General features: G+C 34.6%; 1 protein-coding gene across 1 annotated transcript; it reads left to right on the forward strand.

The window, feature by feature from the left end:
* The first annotated feature begins 11,662 nt into the window (after positions 1 to 11,662).
* LOC104225856 (E3 ubiquitin-protein ligase RSL1-like) lies at positions 11,663 to 15,706 on the forward strand. Its single transcript, XM_009777738.2, has 3 exons — positions 11,663 to 12,755; positions 14,401 to 14,465; positions 15,409 to 15,706. Exons 1-3 carry the CDS (start codon positions 11,866 to 11,868, stop codon positions 15,426 to 15,428), a joined length of 975 nt encoding a protein of 324 aa, XP_009776040.1. The 5' UTR covers positions 11,663 to 11,865; the 3' UTR covers positions 15,429 to 15,706.
* Positions 15,707 to 15,923: the final 217 nt, after the last annotated feature.

Consider the following 15,923-nt stretch of genomic DNA (forward strand, 5'->3'; position numbering starts at 1 on the left):
CTTCTAAGCAGGTGGAGTTTGAGGGAAAATTTATTTTTCCTACACAAGAAGCAGAGGAGGAAACAAATGAAGATTACCCTCTGGAAGGAGAGTCAGTAGAGGAGATTCCAACTCAGGAACCTCAACAACAACTTGAATCAATAGCAACCAGCAGGCCAAAAAGAACAATAACTCAATCAGAATGCCCGAAATGTAAAAGGTTGTTTTGTGCTAAGTGTAAAGTTGCTTGGCATTTAGGGATTTTGTGTGAAGAATTTCAAAAATCAAACAAAGATGAAAAGAAAGAAGAAAGATACAGCTTATGAAACTTGCAAAGCACAGAAGATGGCAGAGATGTCCAAGTTGTAGGATTTATGTTGCAAGGAATAAAAGTTGTAACCATATACATTGCAGGTTAGTTAGTCCAATCTCGAAAAAATTAATTTTCTGCTTCTGTTTTGCGGGCAATTAAAGCCATATTATCAATTGGTGATTTAAAATACTAGGTGATTTCTTCTCATTTATCAAAATCTTGACGAAAAGAGTTGCCTCGTACATGTTGCTTGTGAGAGGTAGCAGATACTCGTAGTGGTGGAGTCAAAAATTTTACCCCGATGGTTCAAAAATATAAAAATTAAACATATGGAGAAGTCAAGGGGATTGGCATACACAATATAATTTTTCGGCGAAGGGATTTGAACCCTTCCACCCCCTAGCTCTGCCCTTTTCTGCCTCCTAGCTCTGCCACCGAGCACTCGGACACCACGGTTATAAAAAAATACTAAACTGAATAAGTATTAGTTTGTATGTTACACATGGAGTGCAGGTTCATTAATCCATATGATTTTCATGTTTTCAGTTTGTGATATAAAATACTAGGTAATTTTTTGTTCTATCTGTTTAAACATTAATGGACAAGAATTACCTGATATATATTGTTGGTGGAAGGTGAATAGGTATTAGTTTGGTTCTGGTTTAGAGGTTAGAAGTTTTTAGTGAAATTAATTACTGCGCCTTAAATTCTTGAGGAATTCAAGAATGGCTTTGAAATAAGTTTTAAGGACATTAACTCTAGAGGCCAAAAGAGGCGGACCCAGAATTTGAAGGTAGCGGATGTACTTGTACATTCAACCAAAATCTACTTTGTATCTATAGTACGGTACTAATTATTATATTATTATTTTCTAAAGATATATACATGTATACATGAAATTTTTACTGAATTTTTCGGGCGCCGATGACCCTTCTCTTTACAACATAGATCCGCCTCTAGCTCGAATGCTAATATAAATAACACCTGAAAATTAACAGGGCCAACTAATTGGATACTTCAATTCCCCCATTGGCTACATGGTTTGGTGCAAGATTTTTCTCTTTGTTTTGTAGCCAAATTCTGATGCATAATTGTTTTTACAATTGCAGGTGTGGCTGTGACTTTTGTTACAAATGTGGAGCTGCATATCCTGGGTAAATTAATATATTAATCCCTTTATCTCAATTTATGTGTCACAATTATTATTTGGAGAGTTAATATATAGAATTTTTCTTTAGCCATATTTTTTTAAATACTTTTCTGATACTTGGAGTTGTTAACTATAGAGATCTATAATAGTTTTATATAATTTCTAAATATATATAAGTTTTATTTTAAACGCCTTAAAGATTCTATGTTCGACTATACAAAAATATTTGTAGTTTGACCTTGAATCATATTACATAAAGTGGAAGGGAGAGAGTAATTGATATAAGAAGTTGTGATCAATGTTTTAAAAAATAACATTGGAACTCTTTCTCGGTCTAATTCTGATGCATCATTGTTGTCTTTACAATGACAGGTGTATTATTGTCACCATAGAGGTTTAGAGTAACATGACATTTACTAATTCATGTGCATTCGCGCTTACATACACACATACAAACATACATAAATATATATGCACACACACATACATACATACATATATACAAGCGAGGACATGATTTGAAGGTTATGGGTTCTGATTTTATCATTGAACCCTAGCTCGTTGTAGTTACTGGGTTTGCAATAAAATATTTTTACATATTTAATGAATTTTCTAATACAAATACAAAATTTAAGCAAAATCTACTGGGTTTGTCCGAACCCGTAATTACTACGCTACCTCCGCCCCGTACGTACATACATAAACACAACATGTGTAGTTAGAGCACCGAATGAATTTATTTTCTTGAAAGTCATATTTGTTGGATTATTGGATGTGGAGGCCTATAACCATAGGAAATCAAAATGACATAGAATGATAATGTTGAATTATTATAATACGTAATATCTTCTTCTACCAATTTACTTCATATTTATTGCATCAGAATGCGGGAGCGGAGGCACAAGCCAACCTACAAGTTTGGTTGAATCTAGTAACCTTTGTTCATACAGTATATTTGATGTTTTCATGAAATATATATAAAATATTAAATATAGAACCCTATCATTAACACTTCAAGTCGTGGTTCCAAAACCTAGAATTAATAAGATTGAAATCCTGATTCTGCCTATGTCAGAATGTCATTAGACATAGCGGGGAATGATATAGAAGAAATTACTCATATAGTTTATTATTATTCTTTTGAAAGATCCACCATTTGTTGTTTAGAGAAACAACATTTTGATTGTTTGAGTGACTTACATATCTCTAGTGTGTTGATCTTTTTTTTTTTTTGGAATAACAGTGGTGTTTAGAATAATTGCGTGTACCTACATTTTTTCATTTAATACTTGTTGCCTACAATTTGCGCGTACTTAAATTATTTCACTTGATATCTCTGAAACCCTCTTAAACTATTAACTTTTTGTCAGTTACATACTTAAAACTGTCAGACTGGTGCTTCAGCAATGAAAGTATATGACTCCTCTCTCTCTAATCTCTCTCTCCCTCTCTACTTTAGCAGGTAACGTTTTGTGAGATTTTTTTGGTTCTGACATCTAATTGCAGAGGAAAACAATCAATATGTGATTGTAGTTGAGGTGTCTACTTGTGCAGATCAAAGTTGGAGGGCATATTTGCCAGCTGAGATCAAGTTAGAGGACTTGTTTTTGTATTATGCCATATACTTTGGTCATGATTTATTTGTTCACTTACTTTTGGTTTATGCGGGATAAGTGAATGTGTGATATGGACTCCTGAATAAGTGAATGTATTTGTTCACTTACTTTTAGTGTTGGTGTGATTTTAGAGTATGATTTGGGATCATTGGGGGAGTGGAGTTGGTTTTTGAATGCAAGTACTGAATAATTTTGTTGTATCAAAGCTTAGACATATGAAACTATGTAATGTAAAGCGATTTTTGTCTTTGTTGAGAAGTGGTCATTTGCTTCTATGATTTTAGTTTTTCGCCCTACTTTTATCGTCCGTTAGATCATACCCTTGAATGCATCGTGATATGCCTTTCTCCTTTTGATGTTGTGTGTTGTTATATGTTGTATGTTCATTGAGTGAATGTGCCATTATACAATTTGATAAGTACTATAGTTTTGGCATATGGGAATTAACAGAACTAACTGTAGTTGAAATGCTTTTTGGTATGGGCGGATGCCCGTTTGACGAAGTGAAGTCACACGATATTGTTTTATCGGAAATTTTTACTAAATATATATATATTAATAATGTCAGAAAATAAGAAATAGAATAAAATAACATCTCTGGACATAGATTGTCTCTTGACATGTTGGTTATATGTCCTTTTTTAGTTCTAAGAGATTAGATGTTCGAATCTGAACTAGCAACCATTTTTTGGCAAATATTTGAGAGTCTCTATGAGCATTAATGTGGTTAAGTAGAATTGAACTCATAACCTTTTTTAACTTAATACTGAACAAAATCAATGGACTAAGAATGTTTCTTGTCTACAAAACTGATAATTAAAGTTATTTATTCTCGTTCTTCTATAAATTTCGATGTCACTTACAATAATTCATGCGTAAGCCCCTGCTCTCCGGGAGTTTTTAGGTACACTGATTGGATAGTAGATGACTACAGTGTGCAAACGCCAAACAGCAAATTTCTTTTTCTTTTTCTGATTCTAAGTTATGCAATAATTCCAGTGCCTTTTGTCTGCATGGAGATTATAATTAAATTAGTAAAATTTCTTACAAAATTACATTGGACTAAAATTTGATGTTTGCTTTTATTTTTTTCTTCTGTTTCCAACTTGATTGTGTTAGCCAGGAATTTAATGAGAGGAAGCTTAGCAAGCATGTCCCTTATATTCCATGTGTTTGTTTTTTTCTTTTCTTTTTCTTGTTTTAGGGGTGGGGGAAGGTGTACAAACTATAATTTCTAAACACATATTGTAATTAATTAAAATCTAATCAATATTAAAAGTATATGTTAATTTCCTTTAACTTAAATTTTTTATTTTACTCATAAGAAAAATTATTATAATCACACAAATAATATGATATGCTTAAAATCATAAATTTCAAACGCGAGTACCCTCGTTGCATTTTGATACACTTCGCCTCGAGACTCACCCCAAAAGTAAGAAAATCGCTATTTACCGGCTACCGCCCTGCCCAATAAGTCAAAAAAACCTATTTTTCGCCTTGCCCCGTAACTCGTCCAAAAAAAGAGTACTCTTCCTAAGCACAAAGCCGAAAGAGAAATTGCCGAAGTAGGTACTCCTAGAGGCGAATCTAAGATTTGAAGGTAGCAGATACCATAATTTCCTTTAATGTAGACCTTGTAATAATTAATATAGAATTTGTTCGGAACGCTTGTTCAGTTCATTTTTTTAGATTATTTGGGCAATTTAATTTGCATTTTTTTATTTGCAAAGATGAAAATTACATCTCTATTGCATACCCTACTTGTGAGATTTCACTGGATATGTTGTTGTTGTTGTTAAATGAAAATTAAATCTCAGACATCAAGAAACAAATGTAATTAGTATTTTAAAGAAGGAATCACACCTTCAATCATTCATTATTAACAATACAAGTAAAATCAATATTTTCAATTGGGAACTACATCTTTTTTTTATGCTAAAATAAATTTGCACAAGTAAAATAACATCTTCAATAAGGGAATTTCACCAATAAGAATAATAATAAAATATATCTTATGCAGGAAGGGGAACTGGATCTCGATAGTGATTGTTAGCTAAATTGGCCAGATCTAAGCTGCAATCATATTAATTCAGGTACCCCAGTGAATCCCGCTAATCTAGGGATGCCCAGGATGAATGTAACACCAGTTGTCATTGGAGATGCAAGCACTGGTAGAGCAAAACCCAATGAAACAGTAACAAACAGTATGGTAAAGGAGCAAGGCAATGGAAGGGTGAATATACGAGCTGAGGAAGACAGGCAGAACCAGACAAAACCAACCAATTTGGGAAGGTCATGGGCTGGATTATTGCAAGACAACAAATTAGCTGCAAAAAGAATGGATCTAACATATATTCCACCGGTGATACAAGAGGGTGAAGTAGTAGTACAGATCCTGGAAGAAGATATAGCTGAGGAGAAGCAGAAATGGAATCGAGCTCTAATAATGTATGTAGTTGGAAATACTCCAACTATAGGAGCTATTGAACGATTTGTTGCTGCTCAATGGGGAAAAATCAGAAAACCTAAGGTACTATATCATAGTGATGGATATTTCACAATTTTATTGAATAGTGCTGAAGAAAGAGATGAAGTGTTGATGAATGGGCCTTATACTATGAACAATAGACCTATAATACTAAAAGCTTGGGCTGAGGGATTTGACTTTAATGAAGAGGTTTTGAAAACTATTCCGCTATGGGTTAAATTCCCAAAACTCCCACTGAACTACTGGAGTAATAAGGCGCTTAGCAAAATTGGAAGTGGACTAGGGAAGCCTTTGTATGCTTATGCTTGCACAACTGTGGCTGATAGGATCTTATATGCTCGGATCCTTATAGAAATGGATATAACTAGAACACTACCTGGGACAATTAAGCTGGTTGACCCTAATGGCAAAGTGATTGAGCAACTAGTACAGTATTACTGGAAACCCAGTACTGCCAAACTTGCTGTTAAATTGGTCATTCATGCCACAACAAGAAAGTTCAGAAGCAAGAGATGGGGCAGCAAACATATGGTATGCAGAATCAAGGAAACATATGGAAAGTTATAAGAAATCTAGATCCCAAGACTGATAAAATTGATACAAGAGGCAGATTCCTAGAGCAATTGGAAGAAGTCAGTGATGGGATACAAAGTAACAATTTAAAGGAAGAACAATGGCAATTGGCAAAAGGTAAATCTGCTACAAAGAAGAATGGAGATGGAAGAGATGAGATGGAAGTTAACATTGGTAATGCTTTCACAGCTTTGGTAGATACTGCACAAAGGCTAGTCCAAATGACAAGGGAACAAGGCAAAGATAGGGAACTGCCTAGGGATAGAGGCAGGAGGGGTAGCAATAATCAAAGAAATTTATAATGATGAACGTCATAGTGTGGAATGTTAGAGGTATGAATAAGGTGTATAAGCAAAAGGAACTAAAATTTTTTATTAGGGAGAATAAGGTAGTGCTTATAGCAGTTTTGGAGAATAGAGTTAAAGAAACAAAGGCAGAAGGTATCATAAAAAAGATCTTCAATAACTGGAGATGGATAGAAAATTATTCACAGGCTCCAGGTGGTAGAATATGGATTGCTTGGGATCAAACAGGGGTAGACTTTGAAGGGTATGAAATGCACCAACAATACATAATAGGGGAAGTCATAGAGAGGCAAAATGGGAATAAATTCAGATTTGGTGCTGTCTACGGTATGCATACAGTACAAGATAGGAAAAGACTATGGGAAGATATGGAAAAGGCAATGGTTGGTGCTACTGATCCTTGTGTGCTAATGGGAGACTACAACACCATCTTGACTAATGAAGATAGGGCTCAAGGGACACTAGTACAGGAATTTGAAGTGAAAGACTTCAAAGATTTCATCTGGAGAAATAGACTAACTGAATTAAAGACAGTAGGAAGGAAGTATACGTGGACTAACAACCATGTTCACAACAAAATTGATAGAATTCTTGTTAATGCTGCCTGGATTCAAAAATGGCCTGTAATGGAAGGAAGGACATTGCAACCTGGGTTCTCAGATCATTGTTCATTAAGTCTAACAATGGACTATGAGCAACAGAATGGTGGGAGACCTTTCAAGTTCTTTAACTGTATGGCACAACATAAAGGATTTGAGGATGCTGTGTATGAATGTCGGAGAAAAAGAGAAGAAGGAAAAACAATGACCAGAGTATGGAGGAAACTCAAGATGATAAAGAGCAAATTGAAGCAGATGAATAGACAAGAATTTAACAATACTGTGCAAAGAATCCAAGAAGCAAGACTAAAGTTGGAGGGGATTCAGAAGCAAAGGGATGGACCTGGCCGCAGTACAGAAGGTATAACACTAGAAAAAGAAGCAAGGAAGGAGCTGGCTAAATGGATTAAAATTGAGGAAAGCATTATGAGGCAAAAGTCAAGGATTAAATGGCTCAACTTGGGAGATGCAAACACAACATATTTCCAAGCTTGTATTAAGAGTAGACAAGCCACTAATCAAATAGGTTGTTTGTTTAATAATGCAGGTCAGCTACTAAATACAGCTACAGATGTGAAAGATGAGATTCTAAAATTCTGCAAAAATTTGCTGGGAACAACAGCAGTACAATTACCAGCAGTAAACTCAGAAGTAATGAAGCAGGGGAACAACCTGAATAGACAGCAACAATTGAATCTGATAAGAGAAGTAACTGAAGAGGAGGTTAAACAAACACTTCAGAGTATTGATGACAACAAAGCTCCAGGCTGTGATGGATACAGTGCTTTTTTCTACAAGAAAGCATGGTATATAATAGGCAAGGAGGTGACTCAAGCAGTATTGTAATTCTTTGACAATCTAGAAATGTGTAAGCAAATCAACTGTACTACTATAACTCTGATCCCAAAAGTGAAGAATCCCAGCAATATTAAAGAATTTAGACCTATATCATGTTGCACTGTTCTGTACAAGATCATATCCAAAATCTTAACGAACAGATTGCAGGAAGTCTTGCCAAAAGTGATAGATAATTGTCAAACAGCCTTTGTACCAGGAAGAGTGATCACATACAACATTATAATGAGCCATGAATTGATCAGAGGATATGGAAGAAAGAATACATCACCCAGATGTATGCTAAAGATAGACATGCAGAAGGCCTATGATTCAGTAGAATGGATTTATGTGGAACAAGTAATGAGGCTGATGGGATTTCCAGAAAAATATGTAAATTGGGTGATGGCAAGCATAAGCATAGTATCTTACTCAATAATTGTAAATAGGAAGCCAATCAAGCCATTTGAAGCAAAGAGAGGGTTAAGGCAGGAAGATCCACTCTCACCACTGCTTTTTGTCATAGCAATGGAGTACTTGTGTAGATTACTCAAGCAGCTAGGAAACAAGAAAAACTTCAAGTTCCATCCAAGGTGTGATAAACTGAAACTCATACAGTTAGGATTTGCTGATGACCTACTACTATTTTGCAAGGGAGAGGAGAAATCTGTGGTGGAAATTCATAATCAGTTTCAAAGATTCTCCAAAGCTTCTAGACTAGTAGCAAACACAAGCAAGAGCAGTGTATACTTTGGTGGAGTTGACAACATGGTGCAACAAAGAATTCTGGAAATACTAGGATATACTAAAGGTGATATACCCTTTAGATATATTGGTGTCCCATTGAGTACAAAGAGACTGTCAATAGTCCAATGTGAGCCCTTGATTGACAAGATGTTGAGTAGAGTGCAATGCTAGACAACCAAGTTATTATCTTATGCAGGGAGAACAACATTGATCAAAAGCGTATTGGGAACACTTCATAACTACTGAGCACAAGTCTTCATATTACCAAAGAAGATTATACAATTCATTGAGACAATATGCAGGAGATTTCTATGGACTGGGAATGTTGAACCAACAAGAAAGGCACTGATTGCTTGGGACAAACTATGTGTGCCTAAATCAGCAGGGGGACTAAACTTCATCAACATAGAGATATGGAATAAAGCAGCTATTTGTAAGTTGCTATGGAATATATGTAAAAAGAAGGAGAAAATGTGGGTGCAATGGGTCCATACGTATTATATAAAAAGGAACAGTACTTAGGACACAGAGCCTAGAAATGCATCCTGGGTAATACAGAAGATCTTCAAAGCAAAGGTGCAATTCTAAGAGGCAAGATATTCAGAAGAAGATGTGAAGCAACTAGATAGTTTCTCCACCAAACAGATGTACAAAAGACTACAAGGGGGCTTCCAAAAGGTGCCATGGAAAGGGCTAGTATGCAATAACAAGGGGATGCCTAAATGAATTTTCATCCTAAGGTTGGCAATCCTAGACAGACTAGCTACCAAGGAAAGACTTGCTAGATGGGGCTTAATGGATGAAACAATATGTTCACTATGTCAGCGGAGCAATGAAACAGTTCAACATATCTTCTTTGAATGTGATGTAGCATGGGAAATATGGCAGAAACTGCTACAGTGGCAAGGGATCGTGAGAAGGAAAAAACAATGGCATGAAGAAGTACAATGGGCAGTGGAGAAAGCAGCAGGAAAGAGTGCTGGAGCAGAGTTATACAGAATTACTTTGGCTGCAGTTATTTATCATGTCTGGCAAGCTAGGAGTAAGAGTATATTTCAAAAGGACAAAGTCAATGTTGTGAGTATAGTGAAAGTGATAGTGCAGGAGATTCATATACGAGCTCAAAGTTGTAAAAAGCTGGATGCCTACCTAAGTAATATGAACTGGTACCCAATATAATCTAGCAAGGAATACAGTTGGTTAGGGGGTAATGTAGTATCCTTACGTTGGGGCTTCATGTCCAACAAAGGAGAGTAGAGAAGTTTAGTCTCTGGGTATATATTGTAAATATTTACTTGGTAATAAAAGCATTTAATTACCAAAATATATATATATATATATATATATATATATATCTTCCATAGCAATTATACCCCATGATTAAATGCAGAATTAGATAAAATACAAGATCCCAAAAAGTAAAATAATAAATCTCATATTTTTCTAGACAATGCTTGCGAAATATTCATAATAATTTAATAGTAAAGAGATTTAAGTTGTATTTAACAATTATAGAATAGCACTAATTTTTATGTTATATAAAAAAATTATAAAACTTAAATTTGATCTCAATTCTCGGAATGCCCCAATTAATTATCCTTTATATTTTTATACATGGAGCAACCTCGAATTATGGACACCAAAATGCACAACTAACAGCAACAACTGGTGCTTGGCAGTGATTTTAGCAGAAGATAGCCACAATTTTCCACCTCAATTTATAGCCTCAAGGGAATGCAGATCATTTTCTCATATGAGGTTTTCACATGCAATGGAATTTGAATACACAAATGATGAGAATTACAGTTTGACTGGCTACAATGCAAACAAATGTGCGCAAACGCAGAAAATGGCTACGATTGTAATAGGCTAGTTTTTATACATATTTTAGACGCTATTTTTCTTATTCTTATTAGATCAAATTGTACTATTAATTTTGGGCCTTACAAGCCCAAAATTGATAATAGGATCTATGTATTAGACATATATATCTTATTACTTTCTGTAAAATAACATACTATTTTGTTTTCTCGATCATTTTATATATATAAAAACTAGCCCTAAACACATCGCCTAGTGAATTTGCTAAAAAAAAAAAAGATCTCAATCGAAATTTCTATCAAGACCCAAGTTTTTTTATTTTGAAAGAAAAAATTAAAAAATTTTGAGATTAAGAGAGATGCTTATTTTATGAAATTTTAAATTTTGAAAGTTCTTTTTTGGGTGATTTTGTTAAAGACCACAAATAAAATAATAGAATATAGGAAAAAATATATTAAAAAATAAACGATAAATAGAAAATTAGGATGTAACCAAAAAGGGAAATGATTGGGACAAATAATTAAAAAGTACAACAAAAAGGGAAAGTCAGATAAGATTCAAGATAAATTCGAACTTAAATTTTACACACGAGATTTTTTTTTTTTAAAAGGTCTACCGACTATGCACCTTTGTTAGTTTGCAACTTGGATGGCGGCATCAAATATTTAACCTTGTTTAAGAAAATTTCTATATAAATATATATGATAATTTTCCAACATAATGGGGATAAAAACTTACCCGCACCGGATGTTTACACTAAGTCTAATTAAATTAACCATAAGAGATAAACTAAGGTCTTCTAGGATTTTTATTTTGAATAAATAAGAAACAAAAAAAGGCTAGTAGAATCATAATAACTAATGTTACAAAATCTTAGGGCTACTGTCATCCTCTTTCTTTTATTTCCTCGCAATCATCTTCTGCATTTTTGCTACATCTTGTGACTTGAATCTTATGTAATTTAGTGATAACTGTGTAGAGATTCATAGTCTTCCCTAACTTTTTCTAAGTTATAATCTTATTTCTTGTCAAATACTTGGGAAGAATTTTGTCTTCTTCTTCCATACATAGTTATGTAAATAAACACAAAAGCTGCAAAACCCATAATTATAATTATTATTTTAGATTATGTAAAAAAAGTTAAATATAATTAAGCACTAATAATTGTAGTTAGATTAAATAACAAATGTCATTATATTGTTGATTTGGTGTAAACTCCGGGTGCCGTACCAGCCCCACCCTACAGGGTGGATCCGCCACTGGGTACTCCTCACTCTCACAGCAAAAGAAGAATCAATGTTACCTTTTGAAATCCCAAAAAACTCATCGTCTTCTCCATCACCCAAATTCCAAAAATATTAAATACTTTCCTTTACCCTATAATAGTATATCTCTGGTTCATTCTTTCTTGCTGCTTAATGCAAATACTAATAAGCAATGGAAATGGCAACTACTTCGGCCGTGAAAATAATAGTTATTTCCAACGATGACAATGATGATATTTCAGTTATATATGAAACCCCAAAAACCTCAAAGGGTAAAGGAATCAAGATTGGTGAAAAATACTTAAGGAAAAGGGACGTCGAAGTTGAGATTATATCATCTTTTTGTTCAAAACCTAGTAGCAGTGGAACTAAAAAGATCTTTATTGATCTATCCAGAGAATATCCAGATGATGAAATTCAAATTTTGGGTAGTCAAAATTTACGAAAATGTTCAAAAGGGTGCTCAAATTCGAAGTCTATTTATATAGATGATGATCAAGATGACATTTTTACCTGTGATATTTGCGTTGACGAAAAGTCAACGAGTGAAATGTTCAAAATAATGGGATGTACTCATTCTTATTGCAAAGAATGCATGGCTAAGTACGTTGCTTCAAAAATCCAAGAGAATATTTCTCAAATTTCATGTCCTGTTTCGGGGTGTAACGGGCTATTAGAGCCATATTATTGTCGTTCAATTTTGCCTAATGAAGTGTTTGATAGATGGGGCGATGCGTTATGTGAAAAATTGATTTTGGGGTCTGAGAGATTTTATTGTCCGTTTAAGGATTGTTCCGCGCTTTTGATTGATGAAAGCGAGGGTGGAAATTTGGTTATAACTCAATCGGAATGTCCAGAATGTAGAAGGTTGTTTTGTGCTAAGTGTAAAGTTGCTTGGCATTCGGGGATTGCGTGTGAAGAATTTGAGAAATTGAATAAAGATGAAAGGGAAAGAGAGGATATACAGCTTATGCAACTTGCTAAAGGGCAAGAATGGCAGAGATGTCCGAGGTGTAGGATGTATGTGGCAAGGTCTGCTGGTTGTGCGCAAATGCTATGCAGGTTAGTTAGTTTGTTCATATGATTTTCATGTTCTATATTTGTGTTTTATAGTTTGTATGATGACGGAAATAGTACTAGTTTGAAAGGCTCGTTAGAATTGATCTGCTATAGGATGTTACATTATACGCAACATAAGCACCAACAACAACAAAAAACCTTGTGAGTTCCCACGAGTGGAGTCTGGAGAGAGTTGTGTGTACGCATGCCTTACCGCTGTCTGGAAGGGTAGAAAGGTTGTTTCTGATAAACCCTCGGCTAAGGAACGCAACATAAGCACCAGAAGTACTAAACATAATAGGTATTGGTTTGGTAGTGGTCGGATCTCTGTAGTTTTGAGTGAAAATACTACACCTAAAATATATGAGGAGCTCAAGAATGGCTTTGAAATAAGTTGCATAGGCTTCAAACAAAAGCAGCTAAAAGTTGAGAAAAGTGCACTACTGTATATGCTGAAATGAAAATAAAAATAGTTGTTCTTGTATGCTGAAAGAATGATTTTCTTGATTATAAACTACAAGTTTCTAAGATTTTGATTGCTTGTTAAAGTACACACATCTAGCCCCCCTTAAATACTGTTTTTTCTGTTTCCATGTTGCAATTAGGGACTGATAAGGCGAATGGGTGAGGTTTGGCTAGAGCAAAGGCAATTGTGAGAGTGGTGAATGTAGTTGTGCTAAATTCTCAACTGAAGCCGCTCTGCCTCACTACGATTATATCTGCCAAAATTCCCAAATTGAATTAGTTTTGCGACGCACTCCCTTGCCCTCTTCAACTTTACAAAGTGATTTAGCTCCCGGTGTCCACTTATTAGATTCAGTAATAATCTCTAGTAATATATTTGGTTAAGGAAAGAGCACATATCTGTATTTGGTATATAATTTCATAAAATAACGTTACTGTATTATAGTTTCATGATCTTTAAGCTATAAGTTACTATTTCTATGGTTTCTGTTGATGGTACTGATATATTGTCTCTTTTGTCTTGTTCGTTGTCCTGGGCCGAGGGTCTGTCGGAAACAACCTCTCTACCCCATCGGAGTAGGGGTAAGGTCTGCGTACACACTACCCTCCCCAGACCCCTCACTTGTGGGATTTTACTAGGTTGTTGTTGTTGTTGTTGATCTTTAAGCTATAAATAAGTTTAGGTGATTGTTAATGTTAATGTATTGCTTGTTCTTTACTTGCATTTTATCGTAAAAAGGAACAATTAACCAGTAATTGATGTTGCAAGTAATCGATGTCGCAAATTATGTTTATGTGTCTGATATCATTATACGAGCTCTCTGCTGCATTTTTGTTCTGGTAACCAAAAAGAATAAGTACCTAATGATATTTATATGGATCCTTATAGAAATAGTTCATACTAGCAAAACGAATTGTAATATGAAGCGATAAATGTCTTTATATTTAAGTGAAAATGCTTTACCTTCTCTTTTATCTTTAATAACCTGCACATTATATTGTTTATAGTAAGTTGGTATTGTTACAAAATCTTCATTCCTATTGTTTGTTTTCATGCTAAACAACAATAGAGCCAACAACTTGAATACTTTAATTCCACTTATGGCCAATATAGTTTAGTACAGACATAGTTTATCTCTTTGTAGCCAAATTCTGATGCATAATTGTTTTTTTACATTTGCAGGTGTGGCTGTTACTTTTGTTACAAATGTGGAGCTGAGTCAACTAATCATTATTGCAGTCGCTGTGGTACTTAAACACATACTCCTATTTTGCTTAAACTTATTAGTACTGTCTTTTCTATTTTCTTTTTGTTCCCAAAAATATGAGTCGTCGACTATGGAAGTAGTAATCTATTTAGAATATAATGGTGATTTTTACTTAAGGGCCTCTTCCTCTAATTTTGATCATGTATTATGGTTTGAACATAATTTGGTATGGTGGTGAATACATGGAAACATGTCCGTAGATATGCATATTTATTGTTAATCATTCTTGGAAGAGCCTTCATTTTGTGCAGTGGCGGAGTTAGAAGCACGACTATTGTTGCATTTCATCTATATTATGACTGTTAGACTTCGTTATTGTTGTCTCATTTTACTGTTGCCTTGATGTAATGACCCAACCGATTATTTTGAGTTCTGGAACCCCTTTCAAACAGATAAGCATTTTCTTCATACCAGCATTTTATTGTATTTCATAGTTGCTCATGACTTGTAATACTAGTTTTGAAGTAGCTTGTATTAAACTTTGCTTACTTATTTCATTATTTTATTTTATGATCTTCGGTTAGAGATACTTTAAATCTGTACAAATATTAAATTTATAACCTAGTTACTAGCATTTGAAATCGTTGCTCTAATATTCAGAATGCATAAAGTTGACATCTTTACTCCGCCTCGGATTTTGTGTCTGGAGAAACTATATTTTGATTGTTGGCGCGACTTGCATCTGTCAGATTCTCCTGATATGTTCTCTAGTTTAGTTGTATGCTGGAAATGTCGTATGTCTTTGTGCCATTTCAGGGTAGTGGTAAACCTACATTTTACCCTCCCCAGACTCCACTTGTGAGAATTCACTGGTTATTTATTGTTGTTTTTGCCGTCGTCTTTGTGCCATTAGAAATATGTTATCTTTTTTGGTAGAGGAAAAATAACAGAACTAATGCTGAGATGATCTTTGCAATTTTCAGGTGCATTGGACAGATTGTAGATAACAACAGGCCGGGGTGCAAAAACTGCAAATGCGCGATTTGTTCTACTGATTTTGTTTCGACTACTCTTTTTCTATACTCGTAAATGGAGCGTTTGAATTGCGGATAGGTATTCAGAGTTTGTGCCTTTGGAGAAAACTAAAGAAATATCTGAAAATCTGAACTTAGAAATGACTGTCTTCTAATTTTTTGATTCTTAAGTTCTGCTGATTAAAGTACATTTTGTATCTGAATGTAGAAGATTATTAATTTAGTAGCTTCTTACCTAAATTTATGGGAGGAAGGCCCGGAGGTCAAGCATTAGGGTTGTAGGATAGGGGTAGTAAAACTTTCCTTACTTCAGTTCGGGGGTGAGGCGGGGTTGGATTAGGGTTGGTCTTAGATGGCTTGTAGTTTATGTTGGACCCACACTATTCTTATTGTTTGTCTTAGCCCTGGGCCTTAGATTATGGTTACTATTATTGCATGTCATTCATCTTTCGGTTTTTATGTGT

This window comes from Nicotiana sylvestris, chromosome 9 (genome assembly GCF_000393655.2).
Source record: "Nicotiana sylvestris chromosome 9, ASM39365v2, whole genome shotgun sequence".
Lineage (NCBI taxonomy): Eukaryota > Viridiplantae > Streptophyta > Magnoliopsida > Solanales > Solanaceae > Nicotiana > Nicotiana sylvestris.

Excerpts from the sequence above, each read along its gene's own strand:
- LOC104225856 (XM_009777738.2), top strand. The coding sequence starts at position 11,866 with ATGGAAATGGCAACTACTTCGGCCGTGAAAATAATAGTTATTTCCAAC. Across the intron at positions 12,756-14,400 it reads TGTGCGCAAATGCTATGCAG|GTGTGGCTGTTACTTTTGTT; the intron begins GTTAGTTAGTTT and ends TTACATTTGCAG. Across the intron at positions 14,466-15,408 it reads TCATTATTGCAGTCGCTGTG|GTGCATTGGACAGATTGTAG; the intron begins GTACTTAAACAC and ends TGCAATTTTCAG.